The sequence below is a fragment of the Trichomycterus rosablanca genome, chromosome 24 (assembly GCF_030014385.1).
Source record: "Trichomycterus rosablanca isolate fTriRos1 chromosome 24, fTriRos1.hap1, whole genome shotgun sequence".
NCBI lineage: Eukaryota > Metazoa > Chordata > Actinopteri > Siluriformes > Trichomycteridae > Trichomycterus > Trichomycterus rosablanca.
The window spans coordinates 4,516,877-4,537,969 of NC_086011.1; the positions used below are offsets into that span (position 1 = coordinate 4,516,877).

Sequence of the window (21,093 nt, forward strand, 5' to 3'; positions counted from 1 at the left end):
TTTTACTATCTTTTTTCAAAAAGTGTTAAACCAAATGGCCTCACAAACCAAATGTTGCATTTGTTTAGATTTTTCGTATGGACTTAGACACTTGCTTTTAGGTTTGTTAAATATCCCATTCCTAAACCATGGCATTTTATTCCTCTAGAAAGACTTTCTACAAGATTTTGGAGTGTGTCTGTGAAACAAGTATGCTTGAACAGGAAAGGGCTTTTAAAGCAAATTTGGAAGCATTATTCATTTTACTAAGCTGTTTTTAGACACCTGTTAACAATGGGTGTGGCTGAAACACTTAAACTTTACCAATATTAAAGAGGTGTTGACATATTATTTAGGTAGTAAATAACTTAATTTCTGATTATAAATATAATAATTTCAGAGAGCTGAAAAGTTTAGACTGCATGCCCAAGACTTAAGGTCAATAGGTCCCCTGACAAAATGCAAAGGATCATGGTAATGCAACAGACGCTAGCCCTGATAGAGTAAAGCATGAGGGGTGATACAACCCCATCTCTGTCCCAGTGAGATATTTTGATTATGATGCCACTGATGGGTTTTTATCATGGGACAGAAGCCTTTGATAGACTAGAATGGATTAAAACACACATTTCATAAGGGTGAAACTGATGGTCCCTGTTAGGACATTAGTGACACTTTTAAGTTTGCAAATAGACTTTGGTGAAGATGAGAAATAAACAATGCATAGGTTGGTAAGTACATTGATTACAAATGTAGGCATAGTTTTTTAATTTCTGATTATTTGGTATCTAAAACATCACAAAGCATGAACAACATAAGGAAATAGTAACTAATTACAACCTTCATTAGAAATAAAATCCCTACAGATGATGAGGTCAATTCACAAACAATTTTAAGACAATAAAGTACATCCTGATTAGTCCTCCACATAATGACGGAGCTGTAATTCCATTTGAAGGTTGCATGGATATTGATAAACTCAAGCTGATGCCTGCTCACTTATCAAGCAATTAAAGCCTAATTATGTTCAGTCTGTGCCTCCGCCAGGATATGTTTTCCTCCAGGGTCCAATGAGATCTTTAACTGAATATTGATGTGAGGCAGAATTTAATTTGTGACAAATCAGGTGCAAAACAGATGTTTAGTCGAGGTTAAAATCTTGTTATGTTAAATGCAAACCCAATGCAGACCAATAACATTTTGAGAGAGATAAACTTAGACTGTCAAACACAAAGAAATAAAATAGTTATATTAATTAAGTGTACAGAAGCTCTATTGGGATCACTTAGTACACCACTGTGCACACATGCAAACACAAACATCTGTCCCAATGTTTCAAACTGATTCTTATTGCATCAGCCCTTTAAATCAAGCCTAATTGGAGAATTGCACTTAATGCAATTTAACACAAAATGGTGTCAGAGATTCTTCTGTTTATAAAAGACAATTGAATAGGACACTGGAGGCAAAACTGAAGGTGCAGATTTCACCATCACCCAGAATTCTGTGAATTAGTCAGGGATAAATGATGATGAAAAGCTTGCATGACATGGTGAGAGGGAGGTAGAAGCAGCTCGAGCCTCATCTGCAACGCTCGCCTTTGAATCAGTATTAGCTTGACATTACGATGAGATTCCATGGAGCCTTATTTTAATACCGTAACCAATGGCCTCGATATCAGTTGGAGCTACCTCACAAACTATCCAAGACATAGAGACAAAAACAGACGGGGCTTTTTTGCGGTGCAGCATTAGCTCATAATGGCTCATTTCGAAAAGCATATTAGTTCCAGCGTAATTATAAACAGGTCCTCTCGCATACTATTTGCAGGCATTCAAAAAGACCAGCCTTGGAGCAACAAATGACACCAGTTGATTGTAAATGACAGCAACATCCCCTAACCGTCCCCAATAACCATGCGACAAAAATAACAGCACATTTTACCCATCTTCGTTGTTTACATGTTTATTTTGTGAATTCCCTTTGTATAAGTTGTTGTTGCAATTACATTCTTTGTCAGTCACAAGGTTTGGAAGGAGGCGTCATTATTCAAACAGCTCTCAAAACATGACATGATCTAGCTTAGTGATCTGATCTCTTATCTTTGACATACATCTGCCGCTTTCAGCTTAGGGCTTGAATATAAAATCACATCTTTCTTTTGCTAGGTTTGATACTAGTGTACCCACAGAGACAGAAAAAGACAAAGGAGACAGGAAAGGAATTTGCATTATTATAAAAGATTCATTTTCGAACTTACTGTCTTTACCATTTAAAAGTACTAAAGCAAAAGGTATTGCTTACAAACAAATCATACAGAAATAAAAGACTGTCAATAAATATATCTTAAATAATTTTTTTTTTTTCATTTTTTTTTTTTGTTCATTAGAATTTAGCACATTTTATAGATTCTAGGACATCATGTGTTTTGCTATTGATAATTCACTGCACTGTCTTATACATAAATCTCATATTCACACTGGGCTGTAATTAATTCATTTTTACTAGCCACCTCATCCTGATTAATGTCACTGTGGTTTTGGTTTATCCCAGGGCATCACTCATACTACTCGTTCACTAACTTATTCAATTACAGATCATTCATTATTCCAGTATTCAATGCTATTTAGGCCAATATTTAAATTTAAACATTTTAAATTATTTAAATACAGTATTGCAAATGGCAAATCTGCTTTATTAGAGAGTCTGAATTATTCAGTATTTACACAGGACATTAAATATAATATAGTTTGATTTATGAAGCTGAACATGAGTGACTCTGCCTCACCATGGGCTTTTGTTCTTGGAAAAAAGGTTTGCCCTGAAAATTGCCTCAGATACTGTAGATAAATCCAAAGCTGGCATGAAATACATGGCATGGGTGTACGGAAGCAAATCAGTTATTAAGAAAATGTGATTCAAGCCAATTCAAGTACTAAAAGGATGAAAATTTATTGCAAGAACATGATGTGTGGAAAAGCCGAGCTCAAGAGATACAAGTGTTTCTGTGCACTCTGTAAAGCAGCTGCCTTCAACTATCAGCTCTTCCCGTGAGCCTCATTGTCAAACCCACTCTCACTCTCATCTATCAGCAACCAAATTCCTACGCTTTTCTATCCGCAACATCGGGTTAAAACTCTCATCCTTTACACATGACAAGAGCTCTGAGAAAAAGATGGGAGAAAAAGCACAAAGCGAGAAGGGTCCTTAAGGCTCCCACAACAAACAATTAGACCTTCTTTTCCTTTTTCTTTTAGTGAGGTGGAGAAAAGAGGAGGTTTTAGGGCGAGAGAGGAGAAAGCGGGTTGAGAGAAGAGGCAGAGGCGCTGCTCTTTTATAGCCCCTGTCATTTGTATAAGGACGCAGAGCTGCCAGAGTAGAGCGGGCCCGGGGCCTCTCAGCTAGTTTAGCCCTGCATAGACGCGGCACTGCAGGGGGCCATTAGAGCCTGAATAGGGCCCTGACAAGGCTGTGCAGCTTGGTGGAGTATCGATAAACGCTGACATATTGACTCCCTGTGCCCAAGCTCCTGGGGAAAGGCATGCCTGAATATGAAAGCACAAAAGGCTTGAAGGGTGAGATTATCTCCCTCCAACAGCACCACTTTTTAATTTTTGTCTGGGTGTAACTTTAATTTTTTTCCCTAAAAATTTCCTTTAAAATATAAAAAAAATGAGAAAATCCTTGCATTTATCATGCAATTTGTGGTTATAACTAAATTCTACGTTTTTGAAATTTTAAGTTTTATTTTACATTTTAAATGTGGATGTAATGCAAACCTGTTTCATTAATTTCAATGATTAGTGGTCTTTAGAATGTAAGTCTCTAAAGTAAAGCATGTCAAGAATAAGAGAGCTCATTCCCTGAGATAAGTGCACCAGGCTGTCCATAAATAAGCCCACTGGTTAAATTCAGCAAGCAAGCAAGCCTTGTTTTATTTGAAGTAACAGGTTGCTTTGGCCCCTAATTACTGGCATCTAAACCACCTCCTGGCCACCTCTTGCACATTTATTTAACTCAAGTTAAAAACACACACACATTTTTGATTTGCAACACTGTAGGAACATATTTATTGTCCTGGTGTGTGCCCGGCCTAAAATTGCCAAATGAAAATAATGAAGATTCCACTTGTGAAAGAGATCAGAAGCATAAAATAGGCAATGTTATGGCCCTAAGTAGCATGAGCTAATGGTGATTTTAAAGCAGCCGAGCATGATGTGAATGACTCTAATTCATCAGTGTTCTTACCACACTCATGGCTCTAAACTTAATTAGTGTTGCCCATTATGTAGGGCATTTCCTCTATTGTAATGAAATTAGGAAGAAATTCCTGTTGTCTTTTCAAAACGCCTTGGTGGTAAACAGGCGAATCTTAATAATCTGAGACGCTGTGCCCATCTGTGCCAGCTGTGAAAATGTTGGTGTTTTGGAAAGCCGTGATAAAGGAGACGACAAACACTAGAGATTATTTACAGGACACTTTTACAGCAGCTGTGTTTGTGTCAGTGGCAATAGCATAGGAAACTTGCACATCTGTAAAGGCACCATACATGCTGAGGGTATTTAGGCATTTTGGAGCAACATGCGTTTTCATCTAAAATGCTTTTTTCAGAGACATTCACGCTTGTTTTAGCAAGACAATGCCAAGCCACATTGTACACGTTACAAAAGTGGTACCTCAGAGTAGGTGTGTGGAGGTGCTAGAGTGGCTTGTCTGCAGTCCAGACTTATTTCCCTTTAAAAACATGATATTAAAAGACATACCTGCACTGCAGCAGCTATTTATAATCATTTATATTTATAATCTCAAGCATAATGTAGCTGTTAAAAACAGTGAGCAAAATATGTTTCAAGAGGTGCATAAATATGTAAACATACTTACATTTACATGAGCATTTAATACTAAAGTCCAAAGTTCAGGTTGACTGACAGAAACAACAGATACTAAACCTTTCAGAAAGTACTTCAGAAGAGTTCTTTAGTGTGCTGCTTTAAACAGTAAGTGGCATTAGTAAGAAACACTTGCTATATTGCTTAATGATGATGAAACCTGTTAAACCTAAGAAGATACAATTTGTCACTCAAAGGCAACAAATACAGCCAAAACACAATCAAAACACTTTCACAAAAAACCTTTGCTGAAGCAAGTGGCTCTTCACTTTCTGTTTGCTTTCTGAGAGATTTTGAGTGGCGAAAAAAAAATCAGCTCTAACAGGACAAATTAAATCGGAATTGTCTTTAAACAAGGGCTGGAACTGAAACTCCTTTGGGATTTTATTTCTGACTCTAAGAACCCTCATCTTGTCAAGAAGGAATTACCAGACAGAGATGGATAGATAAAGAAATGGCCTTTAGAGGCTTTTTCTCTTGTCAGGACAAACAGCTAACTAAATGTGACAAAATGTTTTAAGTTCTCTTCACCGGTCTAATAAAAGCAAAGACCTGTAATCCCAAAGGCATATTAACCCGACTCCCCTGTCACTCTTAGGGATCTGATTTTTTTTCCCATCATGAAGTTTCAGAAGCACAACTCCAAACTCATTACTTTACAAGCCCTATAATAAACAAATCTTCATCTAAGTGCTGAAGTGTGCCTGCCTCGACTCAAGCCTAAAGTGGATTGCCAATACCAACAACACTTCTTTATATTAAAGAAGAAAACAACAATCAAGTGGAGTAATGGGGACTCCGGAGCCACAGCCATCAGTTTAGCTTGGTTTACTTCTCTAACGCATTATTGATCTTACCGTCGCCTCGTCTTTTCAGTTGTTTGTTTAGAGAAGCTTCATCCCTGCTAATAGCTGTCTGTACGCTTAATCTCCCCACTTTAGGTTGTCCCTCCTCCCATTCCCAACCCCTATTTTATTCTCTCTTTTTCACTGCCCCTTACACTGCTTAAGTTAACCATAGTGTAGGAGTTTGGCTCTAGGAGCCAATTGTGTTGCTAATGTTGACACCTGCCAGATCAGGGAGGGGAAATCTACAGCCTGTACCAGATCACCAGCCCATAGGACTCACTTTCACACAAGATTAGGAATGGGTGTGATAGATGGGTCACAAATCATGAGGCTCTATCTAATAAATACAGACAGAATGCCAGATCAAGTGATTGTAGGGAAACTTGGATTTATTTACTAATAAAATTCCTATTTTATTTATATTTCGTATGTATGTAATATGCATTAATTTAAAATTCTTTACAATTCCTTCTTGGTGTAATATAATTTAATTTAAATAATTTTATGCATTTTAGCATCCCAGAGTTGTGAGAGTTGTGACCGCCTGTGACAGTGTTGTGTCAGATGAGGTTCAAACCCAGTTTTCCTGATTTATGCTGCTTCGTGAACTGTGCTCAGTATTTCCAGGTTGTGCATGAACAAACCTGGATGTATTTAGTTTACTTATAACCTAACAGATTATATTTCCTAACATGTAATTATTTATTAGAGTTTCACAACTGCTGCAATAGCAGGAGAGATCATGAATGGTTTACAAAGCCTAACTGATATTCTTTAAAATAAACTATATTTTAGCAAATATAAGTAAACATAAGAAAATGCACCTCCATAAACCAGTCATTAGTGTCAGGTATTTCTTTGTAAGTGTACAATTTACTGCAGAACTGGCTGTGAAAGTGAAGATTCACCCGTTTGTACAATAATACAAATAACAATGACAAACTCAGCACAAGATCTCTCTTTCTCTGTCTTTCTGTCCTTATTCTCTCTCTTTTTGATGCTGTCCGGCCCGATCGTGTCAGTGCGAAGCTCCCATTCAAAAGTATTCATGCATCTGCCTTTGTGACACAATGGCGGCTAGTTTATAAACTGTCTGCTTTCTCGGCCTAAGGCTTTAGTGTGCATTGTCTTCTTAGCCTTAATAAACTTTTTGAAGGAGTTCATCAAGTGGTCTGAATAGCCTGTGCACCGAGTCTGAAGACACAAAGTAACAGAGGGACCTTTTTTCTCCCCCTTCTCCCTTTTTCTTTCTCTTTTTTCTCTCTTTTTGCCAGAGCAGTTTGTCAGACAATGTGGAGAGGAGCCTGTCAGACTTCAGAGAGGTCTTAGGCCTGACTCAAAACAAAAAGAGGCAGCATTCAATTAAAGAACAAAATGCTTTTCATAAAAAAGGAAGAAAACAATTGATTTTCTCTCTATTCAAGCAGCAAATTCAAATGCTTCTCGATATCTTATTCACAGAGAAAAAACACACATTCAGACCCAGACAAAGTCCAAGAAAGAAGAGAACAAACAATAAAATGCACACAATGCCCTCAAGAAGCACAAGCAACAGTCTGTGCTGGAAATACCAAAGATTAGATCACTCCAAAACTCTTCAGAGGGTTTACAGTGTTGTGAAATGATCTACAGCTATTAAATGAAATCATAAATGTTTTATGCTGTTTATTTTGCTGTTAATTCTTTTACCACCCTCCAACAGAAAAAGCAGTAAAAATGTATCAACTATATTTTAATGCTGGCTATAAGCTGCTCAATGTTACACCTTTAAAATGTGTGAAAACTTTAGGCTCTTAAAGACACTTTTACCCTATAATTAATTTCATACCCAATTAGTTAGAATGGACACATGCTGGCCACAATTCACCACAGTATTACATACAACCTCTTACACATTAGTGTGAAAATGCCCTATCCTAGGGATTCTTATATAAACCGACCATAAGCTATTTCTGGCTTGTGACACATAGCTGTGCAGCCTACATTTCTACTCTTTGGGGCTATTATAAAGTAACTTTGTTTTATTAAAAACTTTATAATTTTTTTATTACACTTTATTATTATTATTGTTGTTGTTGTTGTTGTTGTTGTTGTTATAGTAGTAGTAGTAGTAGTAAAAAATTCCAGCACCTTAATTTGGTCGGATTGTTTTGTTAAATAATAAAACTCATTAAAACAGTTTGGATTAATACACTTTGCTGACACACTTTCTGCATTTGCATCTTATAATAAAATTACAGTCTAATTTGCTATTATATTTAATAAAACCAAATGAATAATAAATTAAGTGAATGTGATATAACAGCTAACACTAAAATTATTTATATTATTTGTTGAGCTACGACAACATTTTGTGAACGAAATGACCAGATTAAACCCATATTTAGTTCTGCGCATGTCCAAACCAATTATTCACACTGCTCAATTAAAACCCATTAACCAGCAATGATCATGCTAACATACTGCCTAGTAGTCTAAAATGATCCATCAGGGAGTTTGCCTGCACTAAATATGCTCTAGATCTAGAAGTGATCTAGATATACGACTTATTTTGTAATTAAAATATTTTCTGTTGAATTTAACAAACGTTAAATGATTATGAGCAGGACTCTTGCAGACCCTTACTGAGAATAAAAACAAAATAAATTATTTTAAACAGCTTTGAACTTAAACACGTGTAAAAACTTAAATTATCATAAAATAAAGACCACACATCAATACATATTCGCATCATGGTTTACTTACTATTGCTTTTATGTAAAAAAGCACTTAGTTTACTTTCACTAATCAAACGGAGTAAACCTTTATTTGTGATTGGAATACTACTAAACACAAGACTGTAAATATATGCCACATGTCTACAATCATGTCAAACTTATTTATTTAATTTTACATAACTTAATGCCAGTTTTTATATGGCTGGGACAGTGACACCAGTTGACAGTTTGAAACGTTAGCGTGCAGAAACGTCTTAAACGAATTTAATCCTAAATCACTGTAAATATTTCCCATAAAGGTGTTATGTATAATTTTATGCTACATGTCATGTGTTTATTATTTTTATAATTACATATAAGCCTCAAAGGGATAAAGTCAATTATTTCAAAGGTTGATATCCATGACCCTTCCAAATATTATCTCACAAGAATAACTTAATTAAAAACTCTTGGAAAACACAGACTGCTATGACATTCCTGTCATCACAATTTTATAGCTATAGACTTAATTTTTCTGCTGGTCATTTTTGTTGGCTTGATAATTGGTTTAAATGGTTCCCATAATTAAAGATATGTTTTATAATCGGATTGTAAATTTTTAAAGCCAGCTAAGCTTCTGCATCATAGAACAACAATGGCTCAAGTGTACTTTTATTGTAGTATATATCTGCCCAGCTCATTAGGCCACCATGTAAAATGACATATAGCATTATGTGGGACTAAATAGACCAATTGCTGTAATAATTCTTATGTAAACTAAATTAATTTAGCCAAGACAATACTAATAATATTATTATAGTAATAATAATAATTATAATAATAATAATTATTATTATTATTGTTATTGTTATTATTTTTATTATTATTATATTGTTGTTATTATTATTATATAGGTTTTATGTAATAAATATGTATTGAATAAATGTTTGCCATGTAAATTCCAGAGAGGCTGGTGAAAGGAGAGGTTAATCCAAGTTTAATATAGTGATACAGTGCAGGTTCCAGGCTCGGATGGCTGTGTTATCTCTGCCCAACATTTGGGTTTTCCTCAATTTTAGCCCCACCTAAGAGCTGTGCAAAAGTACAGATGAAGTGATACATGCCTGAGGAAAAATGCTATTAATAGCTAAATAAATTCCCATACTTTAAATAAATAAAGAAACCCTTCAAACATATCCATGTGAATCAGTGTGCGTGTGTGAGCCACAGCGATTTTTCTATTTATTTATTTTAGCAGTTTATTCTCTGTGCTTTTCTTTTAGTTTTTAACAGTGATTACAAAACTGCATTTAAGGAATTTCATACCTTTGAAGTGAAATATGTACACACAGATCTAGTTTTGTAATTGTCATATTATTTAAGGGCATAAAATGAGTTTATCAGATTGTTATAAAAAACTTTTCTTTAGAATATCATGTAGACTTTTTATGGAACCAGTTCTGTTGTTTAAATGTTTATGTAGTTCTACAAAACACAGAATAAATCCACAATTTTTTTCTTTAACACGTACAGTATTCATTTGGCGTGCACATGGGTTAGCAGACTCGGTGGTAAATGTCAGACCCCTTCAGAATCATATTACAGGCTACATAGCAAAACATCCTATGTTAAATTAATGTATGGAAATAATGGCATTAAATGTTGTTTGGGATATAGACATCTATAAAAGAGTTTTTCAGAATTTCCAACATAAAATTTACCTGTACAGGTTATTTTAATTACTACTGGCTTTAAACAATATTAATATTAAACGTGTAAATTCAGCCTTGTTAAAATTTATTCTAGGCTGTATGACTAAATTCTATGGTTTTAATTCTGTTCAACACTGGAAATACTATGACTGTTCTCTATTATGCTTAGGCGATTTTCTGCCGGCGCTCCATGACAGTGATATCTGATTATTCAAACATTCTTTTGTCTCGTTTTTTGTCCGGAATATCCTCGGGTGTAGGACTGTATCTTTAATTGAATATGCACAGTGAAAGTGAGCCTGGCCGACAGCTCCAGCAGGCCTATCAGTGCTCTGGCTGTGGGTTATTATCCCCTCAGCATGCCACTAAATCCCGCCTGGCCTCTGTTTGATTAGATTGAGGACCTCAGGTAATCCTCCAATTTGCTCAAGTGGCCATCCTCTCTCTGTTTTACTGACATATCCTTATACTGGTGCGACTGGTGCAGATGGTTCCCAGTAAACGGATGAATGGACACGTGGTATTTTTCGGCTGTAGGACAGAGGAGCAGGTGAGCTGTCAGAACCAGCTGTGCTGCTCGCCGTTGCCCATTAGAGAATCATTAAACTGTGAGGTAGCGCCACACTCCTGACACTCCTAATATGTGTTATTCCAGGTGAAGCCCAAGGCAGAGGTTGGTTATTATGGGCATTGTTTTATTCATAATTACGACATTTAATAGCGTAACCGTACAATATTCGAGTCCTCCTCGACACAAACACTTAAAGACTTTATTTAGCACGGTAACAATTCAAAGTATTACAGAAGAGCAAGTGTAACCTAATTTATAAGACTTATTAGATGTGTTTCGTTTGTTTTTCATCATAAAAAACAATACATGATAAGCTATTTGTGTCCAAACACTAAAATGAGAAACCGAATTGGTTGGCTCATGCAGTCTATTGCCACAAAAGATTATTAATATGTTTATTAAACTTCTTAAGAGTAAAATAAAATAATACAATGAGTGTTTTTCAATTCGAACAATGTTTGCTGAATAAATTATGGTTCCACACTCCTAGTAAAATTCTAAAAGTGTTTTAATTGTGTTTGTCTGATGTGTATTAAAAAGTAACTTGTACTTTATATGTGTAAATTATTATGTCAAAACTTGGTAGTTTGGATTACATTTTCTTTATACATGCGTTGCAGCCCATTTAAGTCTAGAATCAGGCGGCATAATGATTTAGAGCATTTGTCGCAAAAGAGTTGTGAATTAATCTAACAATTTTGACGCTCAAGTCTAACAATATGGTTTGGGTTAACTGTAAAGCTTTGCTTATTCATATTTCCTTGATTTGGGAGTTATTGCAAAATCACTTTGAAATAATTTAAAGAAAAATATTTGCCCTTTTTGCTGTTGTTTTAAGAACTTGTGAAATGCGAAAGACAAACCCGACCTAATTTATGCGTTTTCAGTCAATTAAATGCATAAATAATAGTAGCTTATATTTTACACATACTGCATAAATGTTATTAAACGTAACCTCTGAATACGTGTATGAAGCAGTATCCCCTGTTAAACAAGAGATGCCTAACGACACAATAAATTACTAAATTCATAAATAAATAAATAAATAAATAAATAATAAACCTGCCTCAAAATGAGCCAAACCTAAAACCTTATGAATTTACGCCGCTGGCAAAGCCACGGTGAGCAGTTTAGAGATGAAAGTGAGAAGAAATAAAGGGCTCAGTTTAATCGGGATTAAAAAAGCCTTCAGTATTTGTGCAGAAACCGGAGTGAGTTCAGGCTGATGGAGGATAAACGCGCTCCGTACTGAAGAAAGCCTCCGGCTATTACAGCTCTCTCAAACACACCGCCCATATTCAGCACACATTCAGTACACATTCACAACACATTCAGCACACATTCAGTACACATTCACAACACATTCAGCACACATTTAGTACACATTCAGTACACATTCACAACACATTCAGCACACATTCAGTACACATTCACAACACATTCAGCACACATTCAGTACACATTCACAACACATTCAGCACACATTTAGTACACATTCAGTACACATTCACAACACATTCAGAACACACTCAGTACACATTCAGTACACAGCACACATTCAGTACACATTCAGTACACATTCAGCACACATTCAGCACACATACAGAAACATTGAGTACACACTTAGTACACATTCAGCACACAGCACACATTCAGTACACATTCAGTACACATTCAGTACACACTCAGTACACTTTCAGCACACAGCACACATTCAGTACACATTCAGTACACATTCAGCACACAGCACACATTCAGTACACACTCAGTACACTTTCAGCACACAGCACACATTCAGTACACATTCAGTACACATTCAGCACACAGCACACATTCAGTACACATTCAGTACACACTCAGTACACATTCAGCACACAGCACACATTCAGTACACATTCAGCACACATTCAGCACACATTCAGCACACATTCAGCACACATTCAGTACACATACAGAAACATTCAGTACACACTTAGTACACATTCAGCACACAGCACACATTCAGTACACATTCAGCACATATTCAGTACACATACAGAAACATTCAGTACACACTTAGTACACATTCAGCACACATTCAGTACACATTCAGCACACATTCAGCACACATTCAGTACACATACAGAAACATTCAGTACACACTTAGTACACATTCAGCACACAGCACACATTCAGTACACATTCAGCACATAGCACACATTCAGCACACATTCAGCACACATTCAGCACACATTCAGCACACATTCAGAACACACTCAGTACACATTCAGCACACAGCACACATTCAGTACACATTCAGCACACATTCAGCACACATACAGAAACATTCAGTACACACTCAGTACACATTCAGCACACAGCACACATTCAGTACACATTCAGCACACATTCAGTACACATACAGAAACATTCAGTACACACTTAGTACACATTCAGCACACAGCACACATTCAGTACACATTCAGCACATATTCAGTACACATACAGAAACATTCAGTACACACTTAGTACACATTCAGCACACAGCACACATTCAGTACACATTCAGCACACATTCAGCACACATTCAGTACACATACAGAAACATTCAGTACACACTTAGTACACATTCAGCACACAGCACACATTCAGTACACATTCAGTACACATTCAGCACACAGCACACATTCAGCACACATTAAGCACACATTCAGTACACATACAGAAACATTCAGTACACACTTAGTACACATTCAGCACACATCACACATTCAGTACACATTCAGTACACATTCAGCACACAGCACACATTCAGCACACATTCAGCACACAGCTCACATTAAGAACACATTCAGTACACATTCAGCACACATTCAGCACACATTCAGTACACATTCAGCACACAGCACACATTCAGCACACATTCAGTACACACTCAGTACACACTCAGTACACATTCAGCACACATTCAGTACACATTCAGCACACATTTAGCACACAGCACACATTCAGCACACAGCTCACATTAAGAACACATTCAGTACACATTCAGCACACAGCACACATTCAGAACACATTCACAACACATTCAGTACACATTCAGCACACACCCAGAACACATTTAGCACACACTCAGCACACATTTAGCACACAGCACACATTCAGCACACATTCAGCACACAGCTCACATTAAGAACACATTCAGTACACATTCAGCACACAGCACACATTCAGAACACATTCACAACACATTAAGTACACATTTAGCACACATTAAGTACACATTTAGCACACACTCAGCTCACATTCAGTACACATTCAGCACACACTCAGCACACATTTAGCACACATTAAGTACACATTTAGCACACATTAAGTACACATTTAGCACACACTCAGCACACATTTAGCACACACTCAGCACACATTTAGCACACACTCAGCACACATTTAGCACACATTAAATACACATTTAGCACACATTCAGCTCACATTCAGTACACATTCAGCACACATTCAGCACACATTCAGCACACATTCAGCACACATTCAGTACACATACAGAAACATTCAGTACACACTTAGTACACATTCAGCACACAGCACACATTCAGTACACATTCAGCACATATTCAGTACACATACAGAAACATTCAGTACACACTTAGTACACATTCAGCACACATTCAGTACACATTCAGCACACATTCAGCACACATTCAGTACACATACAGAAACATTCAGTACACACTTAGTACACATTCAGCACACAGCACACATTCAGTACACATTCAGCACATAGCACACATTCAGCACACATTCAGCACACATTCAGCACACATTCAGCACACATTCAGCACACATTCAGAACACACTCAGTACACATTCAGCACACAGCACACATTCAGTACACATTCAGCACACATTCAGCACACATACAGAAACATTCAGTACACACTCAGTACACATTCAGCACACAGCACACATTCAGTACACATTCAGCACACATTCAGCACACATTCAGCACACATTCAGTACACATACAGAAACATTCAGTACACACTTAGTACACATTCAGCACACAGCACACATTCAGTACACATTCAGCACATATTCAGTACACATACAGAAACATTCAGTACACACTTAGTACACATTCAGCACACAGCACACATTCAGTACACATTCAGCACACATTCAGCACACATTCAGTACACATACAGAAACATTCAGTACACACTTAGTACACATTCAGCACACAGCACACATTCAGTACACATTCAGTACACATTCAGCACACAGCACACATTCAGCACACATTAAGCACACATTCAGTACACATACAGAAACATTCAGTACACACTTAGTACACATTCAGCACACATCACACATTCAGTACACATTCAGTACACATTCAGCACACAGCACACATTCAGCACACATTCAGCACACAGCTCACATTAAGAACACATTCAGTACACATTCAGCACACATTCAGCACACATTCAGTACACATTCAGCACACAGCACACATTCAGCACACATTCAGTACACACTCAGTACACACTCAGTACACATTCAGCACACATTCAGTACACATTCAGCACACATTTAGCACACAGCACACATTCAGCACACAGCTCACATTAAGAACACATTCAGTACACATTCAGCACACAGCACACATTCAGAACACATTCACAACACATTCAGTACACATTCAGCACACACCCAGAACACATTTAGCACACACTCAGCACACATTTAGCACACAGCACACATTCAGCACACATTCAGCACACAGCTCACATTAAGAACACATTCAGTACACATTCAGCACACAGCACACATTCAGAACACATTCACAACACATTAAGTACACATTTAGCACACATTAAGTACACATTTAGCACACACTCAGCTCACATTCAGTACACATTCAGCACACACTCAGCACACATTTAGCACACATTAAGTACACATTTAGCACACATTAAGTACACATTTAGCACACACTCAGCACACATTTAGCACACACTCAGCACACATTTAGCACACACTCAGCACACATTTAGCACACATTAAATACACATTTAGCACACATTCAGCTCACATTCAGTACACATTCAGCACACACACAAACACACTCCTGAATCTTAACGTTATTGTAAATGCTATCCGAAAACGAAACTTAGATTGTGAATGTGAATGTTTAAAAATTGAACACATATTTAACGCAGCGGTGGAGTGACTAAGTTTAAGAGAAGCTCATTTTAAATGTACAGAAATACCGAACATACAATAAAGTGAAGTGAATACCGGTTTTTACAACACGGCTGAAAAATAAACAGCTGTGAAATCCCCACAAATAAAGCGCAAAACCAAGTTCAATTTTCACATCAAGAATTATGTAATAAAAACGATTAAAAGACTTTACATAACTTGAACTATATGAAAATACGAAAACATTACAGACATTAAATACACATTCCGCATGTTATTAAAAGTTATTTACACCCGGCACTGCCTGATAGACAAGCGCACGCGCGCATCTACACGCGCAAAGAGACACGCGTAAAGAGACACGCGCAAAGAGACGCGCAAAGAGAGAGCTTTTACCCAAGCACGAGGTTCTCCAGATTCATAAAATATAACAATAAACCTACAGTTTTATAAAAAATTACTTTTTTGTTTTGTGGCTATACAGTTAAAATTAAACATTTATAAATGTGCATTAGCAATTTTGTAAACCTAGCCTGTGCAATCCTTATCACCAGCACCAAAATAGATAAACAACAAAATAATAATAATCAAACGAGTACACAATTGTTATTATAACAATTATTATTATTATTATTATTAGGCTAATAATTAGAATTGTTCAACACTAAAATATTACAATAATACAGTATTAAAATACAACTATCCAACTACCACCTCTACAAAATACAAAATAATAATTATAATAATAATAATAGCATTTCAAAAACGTTTTTATAAATTACAATAATATAAAAAAGTTTTACATAATAATACAACTTTTGAAATAATTGCAATTCTAATAGTATTGTTTGCACCATAGAAATAATGTAAAAAAACAAAATGATTATAATTATAATTATTAATAGTAATAATAATAATAACTATTATTATTATTGTTATTGTTATTGTTATTGTTATTATTGTTGTTATTATTATTATTATTATTATTATTGTGTTGTGTATTTAAAACAATACATTGCTCCTAACTTGAAGACTTGTTGTTGACAGATGTGCTGACAGACTATTAGTGAAGTGTCAGCTGTCTCGGCTGATTGTTATAATACGGCACACAGCGATGTGTTACACAAATTAATTGACGGGGCCTAAATACCTTACGTCAGGGTTCCCATAAATAATTGAGTAAGGACTGAGTGGCTAACAGCATGGCTAATCAGAGCTATTTGCTATGTGCCGTGGGGAGAGCGATTTCCCCCAGGCGAGAACAGAGCTCTTTAACCTCCTCACCATCACCAAGCTTAATAATAATAAGCAGTGCAAAGTAACACTGACTCCAATACCAACCTGTTACACATTCCACTCAATCACTCCTAACAATCCAAATCTACTTGTGCAGTGCACATTAACAGCCTGTTTGCTTTTAAAACAGACAATGATCAAGCCATTATTACTCACCTCTGTCTCCGAGAATCCCGTCGATACTGTGCTTAGTTTTCTTTTCTCCATCTTCATCCTTCTTATCACAGTCATCATCGTCATCCTTCTTTCCAAAACGTGCTCTCAAAACCCGACTAATGGAACTCACTATAATAAAATGTACACATGTGAATAGCTGAAAAATTAAGTCAAATTAAGTCAAAAATTAAGTCAAAAATTAAATCAAATGTTTGACATGCATTAAAATATTAAATAAGACTCCCTAGCCCATGGCACATTTGTGTCCAAATAGTAAATTATGTAGAAAATCCATCTACATCAAATTATTGACCTTCTATAGATGTCTGCACACCCTAGTCGATCAATTATACTGACAAATAATACTTCTAAAATAATAAAATGTGACAAATTTGATTTGAGAATATGGCAAAGAGTTTTGTAATTATGTTTTAAATCCTTTCTTGTCAGCTGCTAAATATCAGAAATCAGAATGTAAACAGAAAAGTTTGGGGGTTATATTTAGAATGTTTTGCAGCGCTAACAGACACATTTATTGTAATATAAAGAGGTTGTGATGAGTGTCAGGGTCAGTAAGAAGGAAATAATGCTTACCAGATGAAGCCTCACCTGAAGGAACAGTGCTTCTATCACACACCCCGTCCTTCAGCAGTTTATCCCGGATCTCCCAGCTGAACATGCCCGGGTTCTCCCGCTTATATTCTTCTATTCTCTTCTCCACATCAGGCGTTGCCACCTGCTGTAGGTTGTAAACACCATTTTGCACCAAAAATAAACGTGAAAATCAGGGGGGAAATGTATGTATTTTTTTAAATGTTTACTTTTTAATTTACAACGGTTCACAGTGTCACTCACGTTCAATACAACAGTTATGTCAATTATTTAATGCTTTTTAAATCAATACTGTTTTAGTATATATTAAAATGTATTGAATTTATTTATTGTTCAATGAAACACATATTGTTAACTGTTTTTACATACCCCATAACACTGAAATAAGCAGCATTCAATTACAATAATATTGACTTATAAATATTTAACTTTTTGATGAATACAATTTAACCATATCCCTCTTTGCATGTATTTCCATTTTTAATTTTTATGTTTATAAAATATACCAGCTGTGGCATAACAAACCACATCTTTAATACGCATTTATCTGACGCATGCAGGTTGCATATTTTAGTATCGTTGCATACACCACTTGTACTGCCAAATAATTATTACTTAATGAAAAATGAAAAGAAACTAAAGTCTTTGAATACGCATGTTTTAGCTAATGTGCATTAATTTGAAAAAAATAAATACTATCACCAACGTTTGCTGTACACGTAAAAGTGCATTATAGTTATAGATTATTTTTAAAAAAAGGGTGACCCACATGTTTTTAAGCTAAAATTCATATTATTTACTACTCGTAGCTGGTTTAAATCAAAGTTTAAGGTGTTAAAAAGTTTTTTGACTACTTCACTTACCCTGGGTTTACTTCCTCCTATAGCGCCGGGTCGGATGGATCCAGTCTCCTGGTACCGACACAGGATTTTGGAGACGCAGCCGTGAGAAACGCGCAGCTGGCGGGAGATGACGCAGGGTCGGATGCCATGATGCGCCATCTCCACGATCTTGTGGCGAATGTGGTTGGGTAAAGGCCTCCCGTTGATAAACACACCACCAAGCTGGTTCACCCGACCCTGACCCAGCGGGGTGGACACTGCTCCATAATAAACATAATTCAGCCTCATGAGTTTAATTATTTAAATATGAAACACAAGCCCCACACTTTATTCTACTTAGCACTGACTTGCAGACTTGTAGAGAAAAAATGTGCGTAGATTTAAATGTGACACTTTCCAAAATGATGGTGCAATGTTATTTTAATTATCGACAAATCATCAACAAAATTTAATACTGCTTGCCATAACCATTATTAACAATGACGTAACCGTGATTTTGATGTTAACAATAATTGTATTAATCATGTTTTTTGGTATTTTTCTGTTTCACTATTTTTTTGGTGTGAAAATCGAAATAAATTCAATGTAATTATTAAAGAATATTACAATACTTTTTGCCATGAGAAAAGGTTTAAAAACATTTACATACATACTTTACTTTTAAAACTGTAGTATGTAAGCATTTTGTTGAATTAAATAATTTTGGCACAAATGTCATCACGGGTTAAGACAAAACAGCTTATCTACAATTTTACAATCTAATTAAAAATGATTGTTGTCAGTTCATTTAAGATTAGATTTATCACTAATGTTTCAAATGTGTACGACATCACGGGTTTTGATTTCCACTTGTAGATGAAAACAGAGCAAAATGTTTCTTACTTCTAAAATAATTATCACCTAAACCTATAAAATATTAAGTTTGTGTCCACCTTTTGCGCATTGATTTAAGGTAGACTCCAAACCCAACGTGATCTTGATCAGAATGATGCTCTATCTGCTGTACCATTCATAGTTATTGAAGGTCTCTACATCTCAACTTTTAACCTCCAAACGAAACATAATGCAGCTACAACTGACTTTGTGTTTCATAGAGCAGCACATCAACAACTGCCTGTAAATGTGTTTTAGTGGGTTTGCGTTTGTACAGCATTTTGCTTGATCACTACATTTTGCCTAAACCAATAAAACCAAACATATCATAATTTACCACTTGATCCAAGATTCAACATCAATCATAACTCATAACAAACCACTTGTATTGCCGTTTACATAAAGAATGAAGTATTTCTCCCAATACCAGACACTTTCAAGATTATTAGTTTTGTAACATGCATCGTTTGAGACAGTCTGACACTTGAGAGGCCCATTTTGCATTCAAGAGCCACTAAAAGACGTGCACACTTTCCACCTTAATTATTCCTATATAGTCACGCAGTACAAATATTGGTGTGATCCTTTGAGCCATTTCTTAGCTATGTGTTTTTGCTCTCATTTCTTTAGCAGGGTTCTTCACCAAATCTCACAACTCCAGTGAAGAGAGATATTCAAGAGTTTGTACATTTTTCTTCAAAACGCCCTTAAGCACGAATTCTTTTTCATTCTCTTTCCTATCATAAGCACATAAGTCCTTCCTTAACTCTGTATGTGAAGCAAAGTGTGGCTTTTCATGGGCGATTTTTGTTTTAATGCATTGTTTTATGATATTATGATATATTATGATAGACCATGTTTTGCAAAGTTCTTTATTTGACGTGTTTTAATCGAATAATTTTTCGACTTTTATTCTAACTATGCAACATTATTTTGAACAAAATATTTATTACTTTGACAGTATTTACTGTCAATAGTAAGCTAATTAAAATGTATTGATGTACATTATTTTACACTTTCTGCCACTTAGGCATAACTTGCATTTTAAAACTTAAAATGTTGGCCGATTATTCTTTATTTATTTTTTTCACCACGTTTTCTCACAGCTCAAACATTTTCCACTTTCTGGATCGTGCACTAAATTTACATCATTCAATTACACATAGTTTCCCATTAATAAAATATATTATACAGATACGTTCAGTCTTTTAGTTCTGTCAAATGTTGCTTTGATTTATTGTGCGCCAACAAAAGCATTGTGACATTAATAGTGTAACTTCTGAAAGGATTAAATAAAAATGCCTTTAGGTCGTTCAAGAATACGAAGTTACCTTCCAGGGGAAATCCAGTGCGGGGGTAGTTCTGGCCCGGTGCTGGCCGAACCATCCTTGGAACCGTTCCTGGCAAAGTAGCCAT

At 35.9% G+C, this 21,093-nt stretch overlaps 1 protein-coding gene across 4 annotated transcripts in view; it reads right to left on the reverse strand.

Annotated features, from left to right (window-relative positions):
* pax7a (paired box 7a) overlaps positions 1-21,093 on the reverse strand; it is a 47,151-nt gene extending 26,058 nt beyond the window's left edge. For 2 of the 4 annotated variants that reach the window (XM_062987018.1, XM_062987017.1), the window contains exons 1-4: positions 21,009-21,093; positions 18,826-19,061; positions 17,960-18,089; positions 17,351-17,479 (exon numbers count right to left, since the gene is read on the reverse strand). In XM_062987018.1, the coding sequence (XP_062843088.1) occupies positions 17,351-17,479; positions 17,960-18,089; positions 18,826-19,061; positions 21,009-21,093 (580 nt within the window). Of the gene's footprint in view, positions 1-17,342; positions 17,480-17,944; positions 18,090-18,825; positions 19,062-21,008 lie in introns of those variants that run through there. The other 2 variants (XM_062987016.1, XM_062987019.1) reach the window with 2 other exon arrangements.